The following is a 21,440-nucleotide window of genomic DNA, read 5'->3' as shown; positions in this document are numbered from 1 at the left end:
GGAATTTTATGTCGGCCCCGTTGGTGTTGATGGCTTTGGCTTTCGCTTCGGCTACGGCTACGGCTCTAGCTTCAGCCTGCGGGCCCACATCCTACCGGATTCCGCTGCATTTGGCCAAAGTTTTGCTGCGTGCCACAAAGTTTACCCCTTCTCCGGTATCCGGAATACGGAATATGGGATACAAAGTCCTCCGCCACCGCTGCCGCAGTGCAAATTGCCGGACTCCCAAAAGAGCAACAGCCCCAGGGGGGCCGGGAGAATAAATATTTATTGATACTGCAGCCACGTGGCATAATTTGCCTACATAACCAGATGCAGTAATTCCAGCAGGACAACCGCTCTCACACCGACTTTGGGTCCTTTCCCCCATAGAGTGGTATAGTCCAATGGCTAGGGGAATATTTCAGGAGTATTTTGTGCTCTGCCAAAATAATCTTCAGCTCAATAATTCAATTTCTCAGTAAGAGCCAAGGCAGCACAAGCATTAATATTTATGGAAAAGAGCTGACAATTTATGTGCAACATGGTTTTGAGAACGTTTAGCTAAGAATTAAGTCCGAAAATTGAACTATTAAGAGAAACTACTCTAGTCTGCTTTAAATAATAATAAATTAATATGATATGCGAGTAAAAAAGAAGAGGAAAACATTTAATAATCTTTATTAAAAATGAAAACACCTTCAACTATAAATGCAGTTTTATCCCAACTTCTGATCTTTTAACTTCCTTTAAGCCTAAAAATTTATTAAAATTTGTTTAGCTAATACTTTATGTTTAAATACGTATTTGTTAGTACCCAAACAAGATATATTTAAAATAACTTTATTATTTCTTTTTATTATTTTTTTGACACAATAAATTCTACATCAGTGGCGCCAAAAAGTAAAATTTTGCGTGTAATTTTGGTAACAACAAAAATCGTTACATTTTGAAAACAAAAGGCTTTTTTTCTATCCAATTTGGAATGTTCGAATGAATAAATATAAAGTATATTTATTAATCACAGCACCTGCTTACAGAGCTTAATCGAAAATGCCCTCTTCCTGGGCCTTGTTGACCAGGGCCTTCAGTCCAGCGGTAACCTCGATGCCCACCTCGGTGATCTGATTGGAGGGCAGGAAGAAGCCAAAGGTGCCCTTGTCCCTCAGCTCCACGGTGCAGGTAAAGGGGATGTTCTTCACGCCGTAAGCCCAGTCCTTGGCAGCACCAGAAACGACATCTATGGGGGATATACATACATATTAGAAAGGTTTCCTTTTATCTTGTAAATGAGCTGCTCAGCGCTTATTTGGCAAAAGATCGACCCTCTCGTCAAAATTCCAATATAATACTTACAGTTAAGTAGACCGCTAGCTCCGTAGGTAAAGGTCGAACCATAGACCTCGGCAGCTGCATCCGAAAAAGCAGCGGCTATGCGTTGCATCTGCTCGTAGTTGGGCGGGAATTCGGTGTTCGAGTGTCCATAGGGCAGCAGAACATACTGTCCGTAGGCATGGAAGGCCATATACGACCGGATATACCCGTCGTCAAACGAGCTGACAAAGTCCTGCAGGGACAGGATCTCGACCTCCGTGTTGGGCTCCTCCCCGCCGAACCAGTGATCGCAGGGCTCATCGATATTCCAGCCAGCACCGCCCCAGTGGTAATCGAAGTTCCGGTTCATGTCGATCCCATAGCACGCTCCCGTGGTATTCATATGACCATTGGGACGACGGTTCTTACGCCACAGCCGCTCCACTTCATGGGTGTAGACAAACCCATCCGGATTCACCATCGGCACCACAATCCAGTCGTACTCCTCGCTCAGGCGCTGCATTTCCGGATCCTCGGAGTTGATCAGTTGGTTTAGCAGGAAGGTGACGGTGGCCGAGGAGATCCACTCCATGGCATGGATATTGCCCTCCAGAAGGATGGCCTTGTTGCCCGATCGCTTCGACAGGCGGACGCCCTTGATGTCGCGACCTTCGTGCGACTTACCAATCACCTTACACTCCAGGTAATCGTGGGCAGCGCACTCCTGGTCCACCCAATCGTAGATGGTGTCCAGGGTGTGGTATGTCTCCCACTCCATGTGTGAATCATCTCCGACAGAGGCTTCATCCAGCAGTCTGTGTCGAAATAGGAAGGGTTATAAATACTTGAAAACTAAAACTGGAACAAATTGAACTTACTTTTGCAGATCCTCAACAATAACTTTATAGACAATCTCTAGGAAATTGAGGGTCTTTTCTAGGGATCTCTGGAACAGAGGGCCTACTATGAGGTTGTAAGTACGTCCGGGGCCAGCGAGCTCGTTTAGGAAGTGCACCTTAAATGGATTTCATTGTCAAATCGTACGTTATATCCTCTCATATTCACTTACAGTGATGTGCTCGTGAATCTTCCTAAGCTCCTCCATCTGAAGATCGGTTTCTATGGTCACTTGGTATACCTTAAAGTTGTCATATCGCACGGCCATGCGTCCTGGAGCAGACTTTGCCGCCACCAGGCCCACAGTCAAAAGGCCAATCAAAAGGATAAGCAGTCTCATTTTGAATAGAGTTTCGAACGTAACAGCGTTCACTGTGAGGCGGCGAGTTTCGAGCAGACTTCTTATAAGCTCCAGGAGTGGCCACTTCAGGAGGCGCCCTACCTATTGCCGATAGAATAGATAGGAGAGAGCTCCGATCAGTCATCTGTCGTGTGTCATCTTCGATCTTATCATCGCAAAACTAACGACAAAGTAACCAAATGGACTGTCATTTCATGGTTAATTGGGAACCACGTTTTTGACACACGTTTTTTTCCCTAAATAAAAAATAGCCACTTGGAAATTACAATACATTTAGTCTTTTTTGGAAAAGTGTTTTGTGAAAAATATTTTACTTACTCTTTTTTCAATTTTTATATTTTTTTCTAAGTGCACTTGTTCCAATTAAAAAGTCAGTCCGGTCGAAATTTAGAAATGAAACAATTCTTCAACAAGTGGGTGTCTTATCTTTGATTTCTATTATTGAATGAAGGCGTCTGCGCGTGAAGAAGCACTTCCAGAACAGTTCATAAGAATGCATTCTAAATCTGAAGACGTCCTGAAGTGATTGTCTGTGGTGTCGAGTTTGTTTAGTCAAACATTCTGTTGCGAAATGAAAGCATTCAATTTATTAAGCAGGAAACCCGATTTATCAATAAAACAGTCATTGCACTTTGGAACATTTAGAAGAATCCAAAGTGCAGCCCAGACCCACTCTAGAAAGCACTCTTTTCTTACAAGGCGAAATAGCCTGTTTATATCCGTAACTTAATTTAAATATATACGGTTCCTTTAACTTTACTATAACTATCGTAACCATTATAAGTAAGAAAGTCCAGTTTCCCCACCAAAAAATATCTACTCCTCAAAAAAATTAAATTAAGTATATCACAAAAAATGTTTAACCATAAATTATAATTTATCTGATAATTATCAGATTTGTGTTCACGCATAAATGAATGCGGAAACCTGTAAAATTATGTTTTTAACCTATAAAACTACAATTTTTTTAATTATTACCAAAAAAAAAAGTATTTAAATGTATTTTTACAGCGCAAGAACCTTGCCAATGAAATAATATTATTTTTCCAAATTTTCTAATATTTTTTAAGTTCAGAAACCAGCAAAATTAAATAAAAACAAGAAAGGAAGCTAACTTCGGCACGCCGAAGTTTGTATTCCCTTGCAGATTGGTTTTGATATTTATATTATAAATTATAATGCCGAAAACAGACACTAAACAGAGTTTCATAACATTTTTTCTATATTTATTGTGTTTACAGTTTGACAGTTACAGTTTTACATTCCCAGCCTTACATTTTCTCTACATCTACGGATCGCTTCTATGGCAGCTATATGATATAGTTGTCCGATTTTCAAATTATTGTTACCAAAATTCTGAAATAATACCAAAAGCTCATGTCTCAAAGTAGATGAAAATACGTTGAAAAACAACGAAGTTATAATTATTTCTATTACTTTCCCTATCGTTCCTATAGCAGCTATAAGATATAGTCGTCCGATTTTTTTGAAATTTATACCAAAATTCTAGAATAATAAAATAAGCTTATATCCCGGAGTAGATGAAAATACGTTGAAAAACAACGAATCTATAATATTTTTTCTATTAATTTCCCGATCGTTCCTATGGCAGCTATATGATATAGTCGTCTGATTTTCATAAAATTTTTACCAAAATTCAGAAATAATATAAAATGGTCATATCTAAAAAATGGTGCAAAAATGTTGAAAAACAGCAAAGTTATAATTTTTTTTCTAAAAATATATCGAACATTTGTATGGCAGCTATATGATATAGTCGTCCGATCCGGCCCGTTCAGACATATAGCAGTGAGAGTATATAGAAGACTATATGCAAAGTTTCATTCAGATAGCTTTAAAACTGAGGGACTAGTTTGCGTAGAAACGGACAGACGGACGGACAGACGGACGGACAGACGGACAGACGGACAGACGGACATGGCTAGATCGACTCGGCTGTTGATGCTGATCAAGAATATATATACTTTATGGGGTCGGAAACGTCTCCTTCACTGCGTTGCAAACTTCTGACTGAAATTATAATACCCTGCAAGGGTATAATAAAATTCTCATTGCGAGACCACTTTAAGTTTCGCGCTTTAATGAATTATGAGATTAAATTAAAAAAAAGCTTCTCCTATAAAATTTAATTTTTCGACATACGATACATTCGCGGAAATTCGTCGATATATACTACAAAATTAAAAAAATTTAACACATAAGCTCTAAAATATAATTAATGCGCCAATGTCATAGCCGCATTAGAGTGTCATACGGCCATTAGTGGGGATGGAATTTCATTTGTCATTTGGTATTTTGACACACCACGCATACGGTCACACTGCTGCAAGATTTCCTCCAAATCCGCGAAAGTTCCCACAAGTTTGTTTTCGTTTTTTCATCAAGCTTACAGCAGCATTTTTGTCCGCCAGCTATTATTACTCAATTTCCAGTGCGGCACACGTGCACTACTCGCAGTGCGCTAATCAGAAAATCGCTGGCAGCTAGGCAGGTCCGCAACTATTATTCAGCACAAAATACAAAGGCTACACACAAAATTCGGAATTACATAAGAAACGTCGAATGGCTAAGCAGAAATAATATCAATCGGAGAGCGATTAGAAACACGTCTGTCTAGGAAATTTCGTCAGCATTCTGGAAGCAGCAAGAGCGCTAAATTAAACAAAAAACAACTCCGACTGGTCTCTCCACTGGCAGAAAACGAGTGAAAATATGTGCTGGGCAACAACAAAGCAAAGGCAGAAATGTTTCAACTGTAGCAGCAGCAGCGGCAAAAACGACGAAAGCAACAAAAACCAGAGGAGCAGCAGCAACAACAACAACTGTGCGCCTAGCAACAAGACAAATTCGGCGAGCGATTTCCTTTGATTTGCAATTAGCGAATCCACCAAAAAGCCAAAGAGTGTAAATAGCACGTAGTTTTAGTACAATTTCCAAGCATCGCATCGCATCGCAGCGCACAAGTGATAGCAGCAACAATAATACAGAAACGAGAGCACATCGCAAATCCGCACAATGAACGCCATGAAAACCAGCGCCTCCTCGGGCAGCCCCAAGAAGTTCAACGTCTTCGCCCACGTCAAATATGAGCATTTGGTGGCCGGAGTTTCCGGTGGAGTGGCCTCCACGCTGATTCTCCACCCTCTGGATTTGATCAAGATCCGATTCGCAGGTGAGTCATCATTGATTTTAATGGGGCTTTCCGCGCTGCACTGGGCAAAACATAGACTTATAAGTGGTATATACAATTTAGGATCAATCCTATTCAGTTTTTCATTGTGAAATTCGATTGTATTGTTGTATTTTGGTTTAATAGGGACTTAATTTTCTTGTGCGTTTAAAGAAGAATGTTTTAACTATTAGGAAAAGCTAAAATACTTTCAAATAACGAGGAATACTTCATTTTTGTTGGATTTTCTGCTGGATTAAAAATTATAGAACAAATCTGAATTAATGATCCTATTATATTAAGTACAAAATGATCTTAAACTAAACCTGCTATTCTTAGTTTGAGTTTGTTGTTTATAGATATTAATTGTATATAATCATTTCTGTTTAGTCTGTGAGTAAACCAGAACATTATCCCCTAAAAACCTATATTTAACTACACCTAGTAGTTAATCAAAAATCTTCAAAAATTCGTACAAAAAATCAGATTTAAAGTATTTCTTTTCCCATTTTAAACTCAAAAACTATCTCAATTTGTTTCTGTGCAGCAGAAAAGAAACACCCGGCACGTGTCGGAGTATCGGGGGGAAATCGTCGCCAGCCTGGCTGCAGATTATTGTGTTGCACTGGCACACACACTCGCATCTTGTATGCGCAATGCATTAAGGAAATTTTCCATGGAAAATTTGAGACGCTTGCGCGTGTATCCCAGCAGTGACGCGCTCGACAGTTTTTCGCGCATTGTATATGTAAACAAAACTTTAATGCGGCCAGGGGCACGTGAACTTAGTTGTATTCTTATTTGAGAAAATAATTTATGAGTTTGTTGACAATTGTCGCAAGCACAAGCACTCGAAATTGTCTCTAATCTAGAAATTCCTGCCGACTAATGGCAATTGTCGCTATTGTTTACTCGCTTTTACTTTTTATAGTCGCATTGGCCAAAGATCGATATTAACTATCATTTATGTTTATTGATGTTATGCAGACACTCGTCAGCTGACTGAGGCATTTTCTTTATGCGTCGTTTGCTAAAAACTATACTGAATCGGAAACTGAATCATATCTGTGTCCTCGATTGCGCTTCATGTGCGAAATTCGTGAACAATATTTCCGTATAGTCTGGTTCAAAATACCAAAACAACAATAATTATATCAACAACAACAACAACATCAGCAGCGGGAGCGGGTTTTTTGTTTATTAAATATTGTTGCTTCGGCTTTTTGCTTGAACGGAATCAGCTAAAAGCAAAGAGCCCAGTGCCGTAAAGTGAATATGTAAATTCACCAGAAAAAGTGATCAGTAAACAATAACAACCACACGCGTTGTTTATGCGAATAAAAATCACACCATGCGAAAATATTGTAAGCTGATAAGCGAACTCCCTCCGAGTTAGAGGAAAGGTTGGGAAACCCGGAGCTCGGGAAGCTGTTTACTTTTCAATTCTTGAATCTTCTGGGAAGATCATCTGGAGTAACAATTATTCCAAATTTCCTTGAAGAATAAGGCTATTTCCCTTGATAAATCTTCTTGAATCTCCTTCTTGGTGTGGGATTTGGCAACAGCTGTTTTCTATTGACTTGCGCAAGGCCTTTTTAGCGATGACGCATTTGTGGCCCAAGCACACGAAACCCGTTTATCTTGCTTTTGCTTTTTGCTTTTCGTGTGCTTTTTTTCTGCTCTTGCTCTTTTCCAATCACGTGACCACTTGACTTGACTGTACATTGCGTTGGCTTTGTTAACGGCAACTTTCAGCGGCAACTGTTGTCCGGTTTATGTGGCACAAGCTACAGCAAAAGCATCCAGCACAGTGGCGAAAAACAAGTTCCCACTGTTGCCAAGCGGGAAGTGTGCTGAATCACCACTCGGCGGCGAGCAAGCGACCTTATCGCGCCGACCAATATCGAGTGCATGTCGAAAAACTCATTACTCTGCGTCCAAAGCCAATGCGCTTCATCATAATCCCCCAGCCAAGTCCCTGTCCCGTTTGGATCAGGCAACAGGCAGAGCCTAGTTGGTGAATCCAGTCCCGTTTCAAGGTCACACCTGAGGGGGGCAGCTAAAAATAGCCCAGAAATGGAGGCAACCAAGACGACGACGAGCCCCTTTCTTGCCGGGGCTTGCGTCTGTTGTCAGGCCAGATCTTATGATTGCCATACATATATACGAATATATAGCCTAATATAAATAGCAGCCACAAGCAGCCGCTGCTAATGGACGCGTAAACATGTAGAGAACTCGCTTTCGACTCTACCCGCTTATCGCATCCGCTGGCAATTAACGCTATCTATCTGATGATTTTTTGGCGAAAACAACTTGGGCCACGGGCTGAAGTCAACAACTGATTTCGCCAACGTACAGTTGCCTAGTATATACCATTGTCACTCCCAGAAAATATATACCCAGAATGACGTTGACCCAAGCCCTTTAGTACCAGTATCCATAATCCATAATCTTGCGTGCTCGCTCCAAGGTTGCCCTGCTGTCTAGACGTGTGTTTATCATCATCATTAACGAACGCCTTTCGATTGTCTACTTGCAGTAAACGATGGCCGGACGGCTACGGTGCCGCAATACCGGGGCTTGGGCAGTGCCTTCACAACCATTTTCCGGCAGGAGGGTTTCCGTGGACTCTACAAGGGCGTCACCCCCAATATCTGGGGATCGGGTTCCTCCTGGGGCCTGTACTTTATGTTGTGAGTACTCTCTACTTGTTTCCCCAAGAATATCACAAACTAAAGTGTGTTTTATCGACCAGCTACAACACAATTAAGACGTTCATTCAGGGCGGCAATACTACCATGCCCCTGGGTCCCACCATGCACATGTTGGCTGCCGCCGAGTCCGGAGCACTCACTCTGATGCTGACCAATCCCATCTGGGTGGTAAAGACACGCCTCTGCCTGCAGTGCGATGCCGCCAGCAGTGCCGAATATAAGGGCATGGTCCATGCTCTGGCCGAGATCTACAAGGCAGAGGGTGTTCGTGGCCTGTACCGGGGCTTTGTGCCCGGCATGCTGGGTGTCTCCCATGGCGCCATTCAGTTCATGACCTACGAGGAGTTGAAGAACGCGTACAACGAGTACCGCAAGCTGCCCATTGACACGAAGCTGGTGAGTATGCGAGCGTCACACAGAGGGCGACCAGATATATATGATGCCCAGTCATGTGATGATCTGCGCGTGGCGTTGACACAACGGATATATGTACTGAATTTCTGCAGAACAGATGTGGTCAGAATTATAGCATAAATTATGAAATCAAGTTAAGTCTGAGAGAATTAATAGAAAAACAAATTCGGCCTGAGAATTATAAACAAACAATTCTGAGAAACTAGAAGCTCACTCTGCGCTCTTATATTGATGACCAGGTCTGTGTAGGAATCCGAATATATCCGGTGTGATGACGTCTCTGCGATTTGGCAGCCATTCAATAAATACGAAACGCCCCCACTAATATATGTATTCTCGTTCTCTCCATCCCACAGGCCACCACCGAGTACCTGGCGTTTGCGGCCATCTCCAAGCTGATCGCAGCGGCTGCCACCTATCCCTATCAGGTGGTAAGAGCCCGACTGCAGGACCATCACCATCGCTACAACGGCACCTGGGACTGCATCAAACAGACTTGGAGGTACGAGCGCATGCGCGGTTTCTATAAGGGTCTGGTGCCCTACCTGGTCCACGTTACGCCCAACATTTGCATGGTCATGCTGATCTGGGAGAAACTGACCAGCTAGATGGAGTATTACCCACGCACACAGATAGCAACTAGAGCCTAGAATCTAGAATCTGAACAAGAATTTAAGCTAAGCTAAGCGCCTAGAATACACGAATCTGTCTAGCCTCCTCCGATGATGTGCAGCTATAACTAAATCAGCAGAAAATGACAAGAACTTGTTCTGTATTATTGTTGTAATTAGCACCCTATAACTTAGTCCTAAGCGTAATTCCATAGTTAGTCTACTGTACATCCCTCGCCCATTATGAAACTTTGAAAGCAACCTTGTTGTGATGGCGCCTCTGCCCACGAAATGTAATTTCAGAGTCGCATTTCTCGCACACAAACACATTTTAGTTGATAGTTTAGTTAAATTATTTATTTTGTAATGGCTTGGCAGTGTTGAAGCACAAGTCTACTGTTTAGTTGATACACAAAATTTCGTTTTGGCAAAAAGATTCTTCATAATTTTGCAAATGGTTTATAATTTTAAGCATAAACCTTGACACTTATGTAAATAAGCATATGAACGCATTGTGAACATCCCCAACTAAGCCAAGCTGTGTGGAACAAATCCCAAACCAATCAAATCAAATCAAGAAAAATATGCGAAATTACTAAAATCTATATTTAAAGCCACGACGCTGGCCATATCTCCGAAAGGAAAAGAATGAAAGAAAGAAAGAAACTAAAGCAAACAAAACACTGACAGCGCGTCCAACCAGCGTCTTTTCATTTTGAATTTGGCCAAGGGCTAAGGGCAGCTTCAGTAAGTAGTCCGTGCTCCTTCCGCTCCTTTACTCTTTCACTCCTAATTGTGCAGAATCTCTTTGCTAATCTGAAACAACAACTGCCAACGCCCCTCCACGTACTGTAAGTAGTTTGTAGCCGCTGGTTCACATCCACTAACCCGCATCCCTGTGTTTCGTTCTCGTTGCAGATTCGAGGGCTTTGGCGGCTTCTACAAGGGGCTCAAGCCCAGCCTGACGCGAGTGGTGCCCGCCTGCATGGTCACGTTCCTGGTGTACGAGAATGTGTCGCATTTCCTGTTGGCAAAGAGGAAGGAGGCTGACAAAGGGAACGTTTGATTTCCTTCTTCCAGGATTCCTCTTAGTTCCATAAGATAAATATAAGAAATACCTCAGTGTGGCATCAGTAGTCATCGGAAGAGCAGTTGCTATCGTGTTGAACATGTGCAGCTGCTCTAAAAGTTATAAGCATAATTCGTTAGTTGTTGAACGATTTTCTGGATTTTTGAGGGCAGCTTCTTCTAGTATACAAACCGTTTTTCTGGGGTATTTTAGCCTGGAGTTGTTGACGATAAGCAAAGCCATATGTATGCTAAAATTGTAATGTGATTGATTTATGGCACGTAGCTATAATACTTTAGTTCGGAAAATATACCAAATTGTAAAGTGATCAATTGAGTTTTCTTTGGGGGCTAATTTATAAACTAATATTTTTTACAGTTATATAAATGTATACACCTGGCCCTCGCTTAACACGGGGGTTACGTTCCTAGAAAACCTCGTGTTAAGCGAAATCGTGTTAAGCGAAACATGGATTCAGTACAAAATAAGGGGTTACGTTCTAAAAATTCAAAATTGGCAACAAAAAATATTTTTTATTGTTCAAATTTGGTATGTTTTTATTAAAGTTTCATACAGTTGTTTAAAATTAACCAAAAGTTATTATGTATAAAAAAAGTTAAAAGTTGGTATTTAATTAAAAAAGTTGCTTCTTATAATTAATTAATACGTTAAACTTTATAGAAACTAAAAAATGTTAAAAAGTAAGGAGATCATATGTTTTATTCATATCATAATTCATAATTTAAATTCATAGTTCATAATTTTAATTCATATTTCATAATTTTAAATTATAATTCATAATTTTAATTCATAATTCATAATTTTAATTCATAATTTCAATTCATAATTTTAATTCATAGTTGATAACTAAAAATTCATAATTCATAATATGAAATGCATTTGGTGGCATTTATAGTTAAAGCCAGTTTGTTTTAACATGGTTTCTTTTTTGGTGGCTCCTTGTAAAAATCAGTAATTTTTTATTGTTTCGATATTTTGCAATCGTTTAAGAACGAGGTTTTTAGCGTGTTAAAAGGGGGATGGGAGCAAATTTGAAACCGTGTAAGACCGAGTTCGTGCTAAAAGAGTTCGTGTTAAGCGAGGGCCAAGTGTATTGTGTTTCTTGTTTTTACATATTTACACTATTGATGAATATCAATATATATATATACATATATATATATATATAGAAAAGTCTAATATACTATATCATATCAAAAATATCAAAGACTTTGATATGGCGAAATTTAAAATAATTAGTTTTGAATATCGATTTATAATCGATGTTCTCCAAGTTAATATATCGTTTACATACATATTTATCTACTTTCTTTAATTAAATAATTCAACCAACATATAATTTATTTTTTATATTACTTTAAAATCTAAAACTGTGTGTACCTCGAAGTAATATTACAATTTCTCAAAATGGTTGTCAACAAAATAAAGACCTCTCTAAGCTTTAAAAAGCAGCAACAGTGGGATTTTAATAGGAAACGAAGTTAATATATTTAGAAATTTGAATTAATGCCGCCCAAAATCGGAAACCGTTTAACGGCATTTCGCCCCCTAAGCTTTTCCAAAAGCTGTCTCGCTTTCAGTTTCATCCAGATGCCGAACAGTGTTGCCCATTTTGTTTTTTCCCACGACAGAACTGGCTATATTTTTTAAAGCTATAAAAAAATATATATAATTTCTGCAAATCGAAAATATATTTAAAGGCTCAATAGAATAAGATATATTCGTATTTAAATTATTTTCTCTATGAAAAATATTTTAGCTATTTCCTTTGAAAATCAGCGTTTTTCCATCTGAAAAGCTGACAGCACTGGCTTTCGGTTTCATTCGGCGCCTGCCAAGCTTAGCCGAAGTACTTGCCCGAATCAGTTTCTTATTGGAATTACTGCAGCTCGGACGTGGACGACGATACCAGTAATTAATTGTTGTTTTTGTGCACCGTCTCCGCTGTATTTGTTGTTGTTTGCGTATTTTTGCGTGTCCGCCAATCGAACGTGTGTGAATTTAATTTACGGGTCGTAGAATTAGCGCCCAAATTGCTGGAAATAACAACAAAACCACAACAAAAGACCGTTTAAGTCTTGAGCAAGAAGCCACACACAAGTAAGTGAAGTGGCGGCTGGCTCCATTTGCATTGGATTGGACATTGGAAAACCAGTTCCAAAACGATTCGAGTGCACAATTTGTCCAAAAAAGTGCAACGGTCGAGTTCAACAAACCGCTCCCGAGTGCAGCTACACCGCGATAGCGCCCGAAATAGCAGTGAAATTCGCCAATTAATAATTAAATACATAAATAAATTCCAATTCTCTGATAAGTTCAAGTGCAGAGCTTTGTTTACCGTTAGTCGGGAGTGCGAGAAGGAGAACGCTAGAGACCACATGTTGCCCAGCGGCAACTAAAGAGTGAGAGAGCGAGAGCGGGACACACAGAGTGAGAAGGAGTTGTAGGCAGCTTAGATAACGCGCGTGTGTGAATGACCTTGACTGGGGCGGAGTGTGATAAACCCGCGACGAGAGGTTAAAGAACAGATCGCCCACGCACTTCGCTGCATGGCAACCAGCGTCATCCGGAGCAGCGTTGTCTCGACCTCCGCCGGACGCCGCAACCTCTGCGACTGCTCTTTGGAACTAACTCCACCCAAAACCAAGTCAAAGTCCGCCGATCAACTAACGGAGCTGCTGATTGGTTGCGCTTGCCTGCGCTGCCAATATCTGGCCAAGGATCTTGACAAATCCAGTGAGGAGGATCACCTGCCCGTGGAGCACAAGCATCGCCCGCTAAGCACCGGCTCTCTGGGCGCCCTCAGCGCCAAGGAGTCGCCCATCTTTCAGCGCCGACAGCTTTGGTTTCCGGATCCTGTGCCGGTTACAGTACCACTCAGCTCCTCGCAGTTCTCGCTGCGCAGTGCCGCTCCGGCGTACACCGAAAGCCAGCCAGATTTGGACCTCGGCGCCGTTGAGGCGCTGCAACTGGAGGCGAAGATGCCTGCCGGGAATCGGGGCAACATGGATATTAACCGGAACAACGGCTACCTGCACAACGGAGTGAGTATCGCGATTATATGGAAGTGCTACTGGGTTTGGGCACAGAATTTTAAAATGGGGGTACACTTTAAAAAATCTATAATCAATTGTTTTTATACAAATTTTTAGTCAGGTTCTCAAGTTAAAATCTATTCAATTTTTGTTTAGTTGAGATTAAAATGTTTGTTATTTTAAAAAGGCGTCTCAAATGAATTTTAAATAATTTGTTGTTGGGTTTCCAAAATCTCAAAAAGGTCAAATGATTTCAGTAAAACTTTTTGAATCAAACGTTATTCCACAAATATTTCATGTAGTTTCCATAGATTTAAACTAAATGTTAATAAATTTTAATCAACGAAATGATATCAAATATTTTTTATGCCACAAAAATTTAGTCACATCGTAAATTGATTCTAGGAATATATTTTTTTTATTTTCCCTACAATATACTTTTTATATTTCAACGAAGAAAGCATTAAGTTCTCTAGATTTTGAGTCTAACATTATATATTTTTACTGTATTTAAATTTTTGTCAGCTTTGAAACGATGACTTATTAAACTGAATTCAATGCCATTTAATGCAATGAAGCTAATTTATCCATTATTTTTCGCAAGTGTGGGGGGGAATGCCCAATAATATGTTGGCCAAGTGTAGCAACGCTTTTCGCTTTTTTTCGCCTTGTCAGGCCGTTAACACAGCCAAGCACGCTGTACTCATTAGCCACAAAAGTCGCTCTCGGAGAACTTGGAGTTAACTCATGGCCCGCCAGCTGGGATTTCTGAGCGAAACAGATGCCCGGAATGTTGAATAGTTAGTTATTGTTTTCAGGGCTCTCGGTGCGCAGTTTAATACCTTTTCCCGCCCAGGCGCCCCTTTTATAGAATCAGAATCAGTCTGTAATCTCCAGCAAACTGAACCCCATTTTCCCTGGCATTAAACAGCCAATTAAATGGAAATGAAATTGAAATCGTTGCCACATTTGAGAGACTCAGCAGTAAACAAACCGATAAAATCAAAAACAATGCGAAGCCACGAAATTTCACTCTCTTCGTGGCTTTGACACAGACTTGGATACGGATACGGATAGATATAGTAAGCGGCTGGGCACGGGGGCGGGCGATATGTGGGTGTGTTCGTTGGGCTACTTAAGTGATTGCCGGTTGGCTAGATATAGATATCCGTCGTCGTTGGGAAACTATAATGGGAATTGAAGAAGGGCTGCTACCGTTTTGCTTTACGTCACGTTTTAAGGTCAATTACGGGTGGCATAAGCGAAAGTCCCCCGACTTTAATTAATGCCTGAAATTTAAATTGTTGTCGCTTTGCAATTACACATCGCACATGTCTGTATGTCTGATGAATCACGATGTATTATTGCATTTTTTGGCCACAATCTAATCAAAGTTGCCTTCTTTTTCTTCCTTCCCTTCACCCTTTTTTTTCGCTGGTGACTCTATCAAGTGATAAGATATGAGCTGGCACTCCACTCCGCTCCATGCTTCTGATAGTACGTCCAAAGCTGCGTGTGCAGAGTCCATTGAGGAATCGGGATCGCTGTCTCCGGAGCGGATAGCATAGCATCCTCCTCCTTATGCAATCCAATCGCAAAACGAAACCCACTCTGCGCATCGTTGGCTAAGGCAATGCACTCCGTATTATTGTTGATTTTACTTTTTTATTTCGCCAGTTGAGATTACATTTACATGACAATTGTCCGCGCTCCGAACTGATAAGCATATGTATAAAGCTTTATAACTGGAGGAGAGTCACATGGTAGCGTTGCTGCTGCCCTGAAATCACGCAAACCCCGAGGTGTGGACCTGGAAATTCCATTATCAAATATTTCTATATAGGGTTCATGTCAACAAAAAGGCAAGGGGAGGAAGTTGCACCATATTAACCTTTGTTTAAGTTAATTATTTAGGTTTTTAAACAAGGGAAAGAAGTTTTTACCATTAAAAATTACTATTTTGAGTTAATGTTTTGGCCTTATTTTATTTATTTTCATTATTATCTATATTTCTGATACATCTCAAAATTACAGATGTAAAAATCTATAATAAACTCAGCTTCTCCTTTAGTCCCTTGTATTACAACACATTTTCTTTATTTTTTTAAATATTAATATTAGTTTCTTAAACATAAACATTGCTTTTGAGATTTACATTCCTCGACATTGTAAATTAACTTTCTACATTTTGTAAAACAATTTTAATAGCATACTTTTTGGAGCCTACAAATAAAGAACGATTTACTTCGAACGATTTTCTCAGATTACACATTTGAAAAATAAATTGTTTGGCAATAAATACTGCTCCACAAACAAATTAAAAAACAAAAGTGTTGTGTTCCACATTGCTCAGTTCGACACTTGGCGTGAGGCATGCAATCGCTGTAGGTTCTAGCCATTCCATTCCAGGAACTCAGCCGCATGTTTAGACCTCTTTTACCCTGTGTGGAAATGAAACCATTTGATGGCTAGCACGTGAAGATGGAGCAGGCTCTTGTGATTTCCATTTCGTTCTCCGATTTACGGCACAGGCACAGGACTCCGGCGGGCATCTGGCATCCGTGTGGCTTTTGTTCGGAATGGGGTCGTCGGGGAGCTTGCTTTATTGCGTGTAAACATTTGCTGGCACAAAAGGAATTCCTACACGTTCGACATTTATGCGAAAGTGAATTTCTAATGCTTACGGTTTCTCAACCCACAGAAAATATGCAGTTTAAAAGAGGAGCAGGTTCTTCCTACTGGAGTTCTTGGGTTGGCGGAAAAGTGTTTGCTTTAATCTCCCATAAATTATGTAAGCTGTTGTCTGAGCTGATTCAAGTGTTGACTTGTCCTCGATTTATGGATGGCTGTGAGCTGTAAACAACACTCTTGATTATATATCACATTTAGCTGAAAAGTCTAGCCTTAAATATGGAGTGTAAACTATGTTTAAAGTTATAGCCTGCGTTAATTAGAACCAGGAACGGTGAGCAGGTTATCCGATCTCCTTTCTCAATGAAACCACAAAACGGTCGTCTATTTTGGGATATCTAGAATCTAGTTGAATCAACATGCGACAAACTTCCGTATATCTGGGCTTAGTGGGATATATCTTGCCAAGTGTGGACATAGTATGTGTCTTCGTTTTGGGTTATTACTCGGTGTAATCGTATACGGACGCTGTATGTAGAGCTCTCTTTCCCTGTCGCCGCTTTGCTCTCTGCCCTGCGGCTAACCACGTTTTGTAATAAGCGTAATTCTATATAGTCACGTCGCAGCAGTAAGTCGACAATCGGCCAAGACATCACCCATCTATCCAAGCCAACCCACCGATCCACCGAAGCAGCCAGCCAACCCAACAACCCAGGCCAACCCGACGCCAGATTGATGTGTCGCCCACTTAATGCCGAGCGACTCTTTTGGGACAAGTTGATGCGGCAAATCCTCAGCTTAAAGGAAGCCCGCCAAGTGCAATGGAGCGTGGGTCTAAGGCGTGTACTAAGTACTAAGTAGTGGCTGCTGCTAGGTCAGGTCCAGAAATGGACACTGCGCCCTGCTCCACTGACTGTGCCGGATGATTGATTGAGTGGCAGTCATCGGGCATCACGCATCACCTCATCATCACCCTGAGCCCAATGACAGAGCCCAGTGATTCGGGATCAGGGCTAGCCAGCCGGACAAGTGGCTGCCATTATTGCTGGCCGACCATACTGGACATACTGGTCAATCTTTGTCCGGAGATTGCTTGATAAGCGGCTGCCCGGCGTTCAATCGGCGCATTCAAAGGCCCGCCGGCTCTTCTCACGCTCATTTCGCAAGCGGGACCAGACCCGACCACCACCAGACAACCAGACCAGTGTTGGTAAGTGCACCTGGCCAGTTTTAGCTGATTTTTTCGTAACTGTAATGCTAAACCGTTCACCACAAACAAAAAGACGGGGCAGGGGCTAACGGGGCGGATTAAAATTTATAAAAGCCTACACGGCGGCATTGGAGATTTCAGTTCGCGTTCGTTTTGCCAGCGCTGCGGTCACCGGATAACTGCAGGATCCTTACCTCCGGACGCCAAGGATCGCGATCAGGATTCGGAATTTTGGAGCGGATGGGAACCCTTGAAGAGTCGCCAGAGACCCACCCCAGGTGAAAATATGCCCCACGTGGAGGAGCAGCAGGGAAAAGCCATAAAGCGACGGGAATCGGAAACACTGGAGAAGGAATTAAGTGACAAGGGTGCTGACCCCAAGGAGGAGGTGGAAGCCAGCGGCAAGATCAAGAGCCGTTCGAGATTCTCTGCGGCTTTACGAAGCCTCTCCAAGCCGAAAGGCAAGAGGGAAAAGGAGACCGATCGAAGCGTCGACAGGGCAGGGACCAGAAGCGCCGAGGAGGAAGAGCAGGAGCAGGAGCAGGAGGAGGCGGAGGAAACCCCCGGTGATCTGGCGGATGTGGCCAGCTCCATCTCCACGGACAGCGGTGCTTTAGCCAAGACCAAAAAGAAGAGCCTGACACGCCGCCTGCTCTTGGGTGGCCTCCGGAAGACTGGGAAGACCACCAAGGTGCGACCCCACAGCCTGGCCACCAGTGACGACCTCAGCGTGGAGCAGCTGGAGGTCTCATCCACACCATCGTTGGCAGCCACAGCCACCGCCACCTCCTCACCGGGCAGCAGCACTCTCCAGATCACCATCAGTGGCAAGAAAGTGGAGCCAGCACCAGAGGCGGCTAGGAAGAGCGGCAAGAGTCGACCCAGGAGCGACACGGATTACCTGACACCCACCGCGGGTGAAAAGAAAAAGAAAACCACTACCACAACAGTGACAACAAGAGACTCCAGCAGCACCCGCACCACCAAGCTAGTGGTGGCCAAGAAGAAGCAGTCACAGCCACAGCAGCAGCAAGAGAAGCAGCCGCAGGGGAAGCCCCATAGCCATAGCTCCGAGAGACAGTCGCCTGTTATCACCGAGAGCACGCGCGATACGCCGCCCAGAGAGCGAGCACCAGCGAAGCCCAGTCGCGTCCAGCCGGCAGTTCAGGTGGTTAAGTCTCAGTCTCAGTCTGCCAGTGGCACCGGAGCTGTTCGCAAGTCCCAATCCTCGAGCGGATCCAGCAAGAAGCTGGAATTATTGCAGCAGCAGCAGCAGCGCGGCCACCGCCACAACACCAGACCGCTGGCTGATCCAGTGAACGCGGAGCCCCAGTCTATAGGGGAAAACCTCCAGCTCCAAATCCCCAGCCCATCCATATCCACATCCCTGCCAGCTGCCGACGACGGTATATCCTCGGCGGAGAGTGCCCAAACACTTGGCAATCCCTCGTCCCCTGTAGTCCGTTTCGCCGTGGGCAGCGCCGTGCGCAGTCCCCTAAGTGCCTACGAAGCCGCATTGGCCGCCGCCGCCAATCAGCAGCCCAGCTCCAACGAGGAGCTCAGCGATTCCAGTCTCCGGCGGCTCAGCTTTGCCCAGCAACAGCTCATACTCGGCGACCACGACAGCATCGAGGGCAGGCGGGAGACGCTGCACTACCAGTCGGTGGCTAGTGAATACCAGGACTCTGGTTCCGAGGAGGACAGCGAGGAGCGTGGTGCGGAAGCCAGCGGTCCCGAGAGTGGCAAGCCCATGCCGGCCTTCGGTGACCTGACCATGGATCAGGAAATGGAACCGGTAAGGTGTCGTCGCTACCAGTTTAATAGTTTGCCAGCGAAGAAGCCCCACAAGTGTCGTGTCGTGTCGCGCATCGGTGTGCTCGGTTCCCTTGGCTTGGATGTGTGTCTATGTTGGCGAGAGTGTCATTCAACTGCGCGGGTGGTGCAAGGGGTAGCTCGTCGCTAACTAACCAACAAATCTCAGTCTGAATTGGCAAGCGGCTAGAGGAGCGAGCGACTGAAGCCCAGAGAGGTGTAAATAATAGCCAGCTTAAAGAGGTGTTCCTTAAGAGTCTGGCTATTCCAAAACTTCGCTTATGGCGCCTTAAAGTCGGCAGTAAATTGCACGATTGATTGTTGAATTGAGGGGTTGAGTTGATTGCAAAAAGACAGATTAAGAAGGATATTATTTCTTAAATAGAGACTTGGTAATTTACTTTAAATATCTTAGAAATAATTAATTTTTCGCCAAACAATATTTTTCTAAAAAAAACCTCTTATAACTATTCCAATCCATTCCTCTCTTCCAGGCCATTATGACGTCCACCAGCGAAAAGCGTGAACATCTTTACAAGATTCTAGTCATTGGCGAACTGGGCACCGGCAAGACATCCTTCATCAAGCGCTATGTACACCAGTTCTTCAGCCAGAACTATAGGGCTACCATCGGTGTGGACTTTGCCCTAAAGGTGCTCCAGTGGGACGCCAATACGATAGTTCGCCTGCAGCTTTGGGACATTGCCGGCCAGGAACGGTTTGGCAACATGACGCGGGTATACTACAAGGAGGCAGTGGGTGCCTTCATAGTGTTCGATGTGACGCGCAGCGGAACCTTTGACTGCGTGAGCAAGTGGAAGGAGGACCTCGACTCCAAGGTGCAGCTGCCGGATGGCAGTCCCATACCATGCATCCTGCTGGCCAATAAGGTGAGTTAAGAACCCAAATTCTGACGATTAAAAATAGCTACCGAGATGTGCTTATTCTTTTTGTATTTCACCCCAGTGCGATCAGGAGAAGCAGGGCATCATAACGCAGCCGGAGAAGATGGATGAGTATGTGAGGGAGAATGGATTTGCCGGCTGGTTTGAGACTTCCGCCAAGGAGAACATCAACATCGACGAGGCAGCCCGCGCTCTCGTGAATAAGGTGATAATCCGTGCTAATCCGTGGCCAAAGCCCAGCTAATCCTTTGCCTTTTGTCTCCACGTCAACTCCAGATACTCATCAACGATAAGCTGATAACTGCTGATCTGGCCGACGGCGACAAGTTCAATCTGAACAGCACGGGCGACGGGGCCGGATCGGATGCCAAGAACAAGTGTTCCTGCTGACCTGGGACCGAGGTGCGGCGATCTAATTACCCATTCCCAGTCTGAGCGCGTCCAAGAGCGATTTTCTGAGAGAGAAACGCCATGTGCCTATATTGTCGTCCCCTCCACGTTCATGTTGTTAGAAGATAGCGATAACTATGCTTAGGGTTTCAGCGTAACATTTGTCTAAGACTTAGCCTCATCGTTCGAGCCGCTCCAGGCATCTCATCCCAGCCCCTCGCATCTCAGCAACCCGGCCCATATATCACATCCGTCATATCTTTAACACCCCACCCAACCTCGTGCTGAGGGATAAAGACTCCTCGTCTCTACATTGTTGCATCGAGATCGGGGCCAGTGCGTGAATTTATATCGTCGTGGCACATGGCAGATACATAGCTTACCTACGCGTACACACTATTAATATTATCATTATTATCGCGGGGATTAGCCGGAGAGATAGTGGGAGGGCAGCATCCTCCGTATCCATAGCATTCTACATTTGTGTAAAATATGAATTCGTGCCGTGTTCTTGTTTTTGTTTGTTTTATTTGCCGCCTTTGCTGGCGAGATTGTTTTATCTTGGAATTATACACACACAACCAACACCACACACATGGAAACACACTCTGCCATCTTTATTTGCATTTAGATAAAAATACGTACGTTTTATGCAATACGAAATGAGAAATAAAGTTTTTAATGGTAGTTAAGTTAAGGTGCGAGTGTTTTATTGGGTGGTGGTCATCGAGGTTTGTACTTTAAATGAATAATATTTAAATACGTTATCTATTATTGAAATGATTGTTGTTCTATTTACAAATTATTATAATTTTACTTAAATCCCAGCACTTGTAATATCTAAGAAGAATACATGAATTGTTTGGTAATGAATATTAAAATCC

The 21,440-nt window shown here is 43.0% G+C and overlaps 4 protein-coding genes across 5 annotated transcripts; 3 read left to right on the top strand and 1 right to left on the bottom strand.

The window, feature by feature from the left end:
* Positions 1 to 958: 958 nt before the first annotated feature.
* Positions 959 to 2,574, bottom strand: LOC108077979 (zinc carboxypeptidase). Its single transcript, XM_017171522.3, has 4 exons — positions 2,363 to 2,574; positions 2,172 to 2,308; positions 1,336 to 2,108; positions 959 to 1,219 (listed from the first exon to the last, which is right to left on the bottom strand). The coding sequence occupies exons 1-4, from the start codon at positions 2,528 to 2,530 to the stop codon at positions 1,023 to 1,025; spliced, it is 1,275 nt and encodes a 424-aa protein (XP_017027011.1). The 5' UTR covers positions 2,531 to 2,574; the 3' UTR covers positions 959 to 1,022.
* A 2,358-nt stretch (positions 2,575 to 4,932) lies between these two features.
* LOC121502904 (uncharacterized) lies at positions 4,933 to 5,450 on the top strand. The gene has a single exon (XM_041777013.2). The coding sequence runs from the start codon at positions 5,285 to 5,287 to the stop codon at positions 5,438 to 5,440; it is 156 nt and encodes a 51-aa protein (XP_041632947.1). The 5' UTR covers positions 4,933 to 5,284; the 3' UTR covers positions 5,441 to 5,450.
* Positions 5,451 to 5,575: 125 nt separating this feature from the next.
* On the top strand, positions 5,576 to 10,880 carry LOC108078376 (solute carrier family 25 member 32). The gene is made up of 5 exons (XM_017172209.3): positions 5,576 to 5,744; positions 8,284 to 8,437; positions 8,500 to 8,854; positions 9,229 to 9,374; positions 10,402 to 10,880. The coding sequence occupies exons 1-5, from the start codon at positions 5,588 to 5,590 to the stop codon at positions 10,547 to 10,549; spliced, it is 960 nt and encodes a 319-aa protein (XP_017027698.1). The 5' UTR covers positions 5,576 to 5,587; the 3' UTR covers positions 10,550 to 10,880.
* Positions 10,881 to 12,456: 1,576 nt separating this feature from the next.
* Positions 12,457 to 21,253, top strand: Rab32 (RAS oncogene family member Rab32). 2 transcript variants are annotated; one of them, XM_017172172.3, is made up of 4 exons: positions 12,457 to 13,617; positions 19,756 to 20,151; positions 20,228 to 20,371; positions 20,443 to 21,253. In XM_017172172.3, the coding sequence occupies exons 1-4, from the start codon at positions 13,123 to 13,125 to the stop codon at positions 20,554 to 20,556; spliced, it is 1,149 nt and encodes a 382-aa protein (XP_017027661.1). In that variant the 5' UTR covers positions 12,457 to 13,122; the 3' UTR covers positions 20,557 to 21,253. The 2 variants fall into 2 exon arrangements, with proteins under 2 accessions (XP_017027661.1, XP_017027660.1); XM_017172171.3 differs by lacking the exon at positions 12,457 to 13,617 and adding an exon at positions 17,598 to 19,244.
* Positions 21,254 to 21,440: the final 187 nt, after the last annotated feature.

The sequence above is a fragment of the Drosophila kikkawai genome, chromosome 2R, assembly GCF_030179895.1.
Source record: "Drosophila kikkawai strain 14028-0561.14 chromosome 2R, DkikHiC1v2, whole genome shotgun sequence".
NCBI lineage: Eukaryota > Metazoa > Arthropoda > Insecta > Diptera > Drosophilidae > Drosophila > Drosophila kikkawai.
Note: the sequence above shows the minus strand (reverse complement) of the source record. Positions and strands in the feature narration are given on the sequence as shown.

Excerpts from the sequence above, each read along its gene's own strand:
- LOC121502904 (XM_041777013.2), top strand. The coding sequence starts at position 5,285 with ATGTGCTGGGCAACAACAAAGCAAAGGCAGAAATGTTTCAACTGTAGC.
- LOC108078376 (XM_017172209.3), top strand. The coding sequence starts at position 5,588 with ATGAACGCCATGAAAACCAGCGCCTCCTCGGGCAGCCCCAAGAAGTTC. Across the intron at positions 5,745-8,283 it reads GATCAAGATCCGATTCGCAG|TAAACGATGGCCGGACGGCT; the intron begins GTGAGTCATCAT and ends GTCTACTTGCAG. Across the intron at positions 8,438-8,499 it reads TGGGGCCTGTACTTTATGTT|CTACAACACAATTAAGACGT; the intron begins GTGAGTACTCTC and ends TTTATCGACCAG.
- Rab32 (XM_017172171.3), top strand. The coding sequence starts at position 17,736 with ATGCCCCACGTGGAGGAGCAGCAGGGAAAAGCCATAAAGCGACGGGAA. Across the intron at positions 19,245-19,755 it reads TGGATCAGGAAATGGAACCG|GCCATTATGACGTCCACCAG; the intron begins GTAAGGTGTCGT and ends CCTCTCTTCCAG. Across the intron at positions 20,152-20,227 it reads GCATCCTGCTGGCCAATAAG|TGCGATCAGGAGAAGCAGGG; the intron begins GTGAGTTAAGAA and ends ATTTCACCCCAG.
- LOC108077979 (XM_017171522.3), bottom strand. The coding sequence starts at position 2,530 with ATGAGACTGCTTATCCTTTTGATTGGCCTTTTGACTGTGGGCCTGGTG. Across the intron at positions 2,309-2,362 it reads AGATTCACGAGCACATCACT|GTGCACTTCCTAAACGAGCT; the intron begins GTAAGTGAATAT and ends AATCCATTTAAG. Across the intron at positions 2,109-2,171 it reads ATTGTTGAGGATCTGCAAAA|ACTGCTGGATGAAGCCTCTG; the intron begins GTAAGTTCAATT and ends ATTTCGACACAG.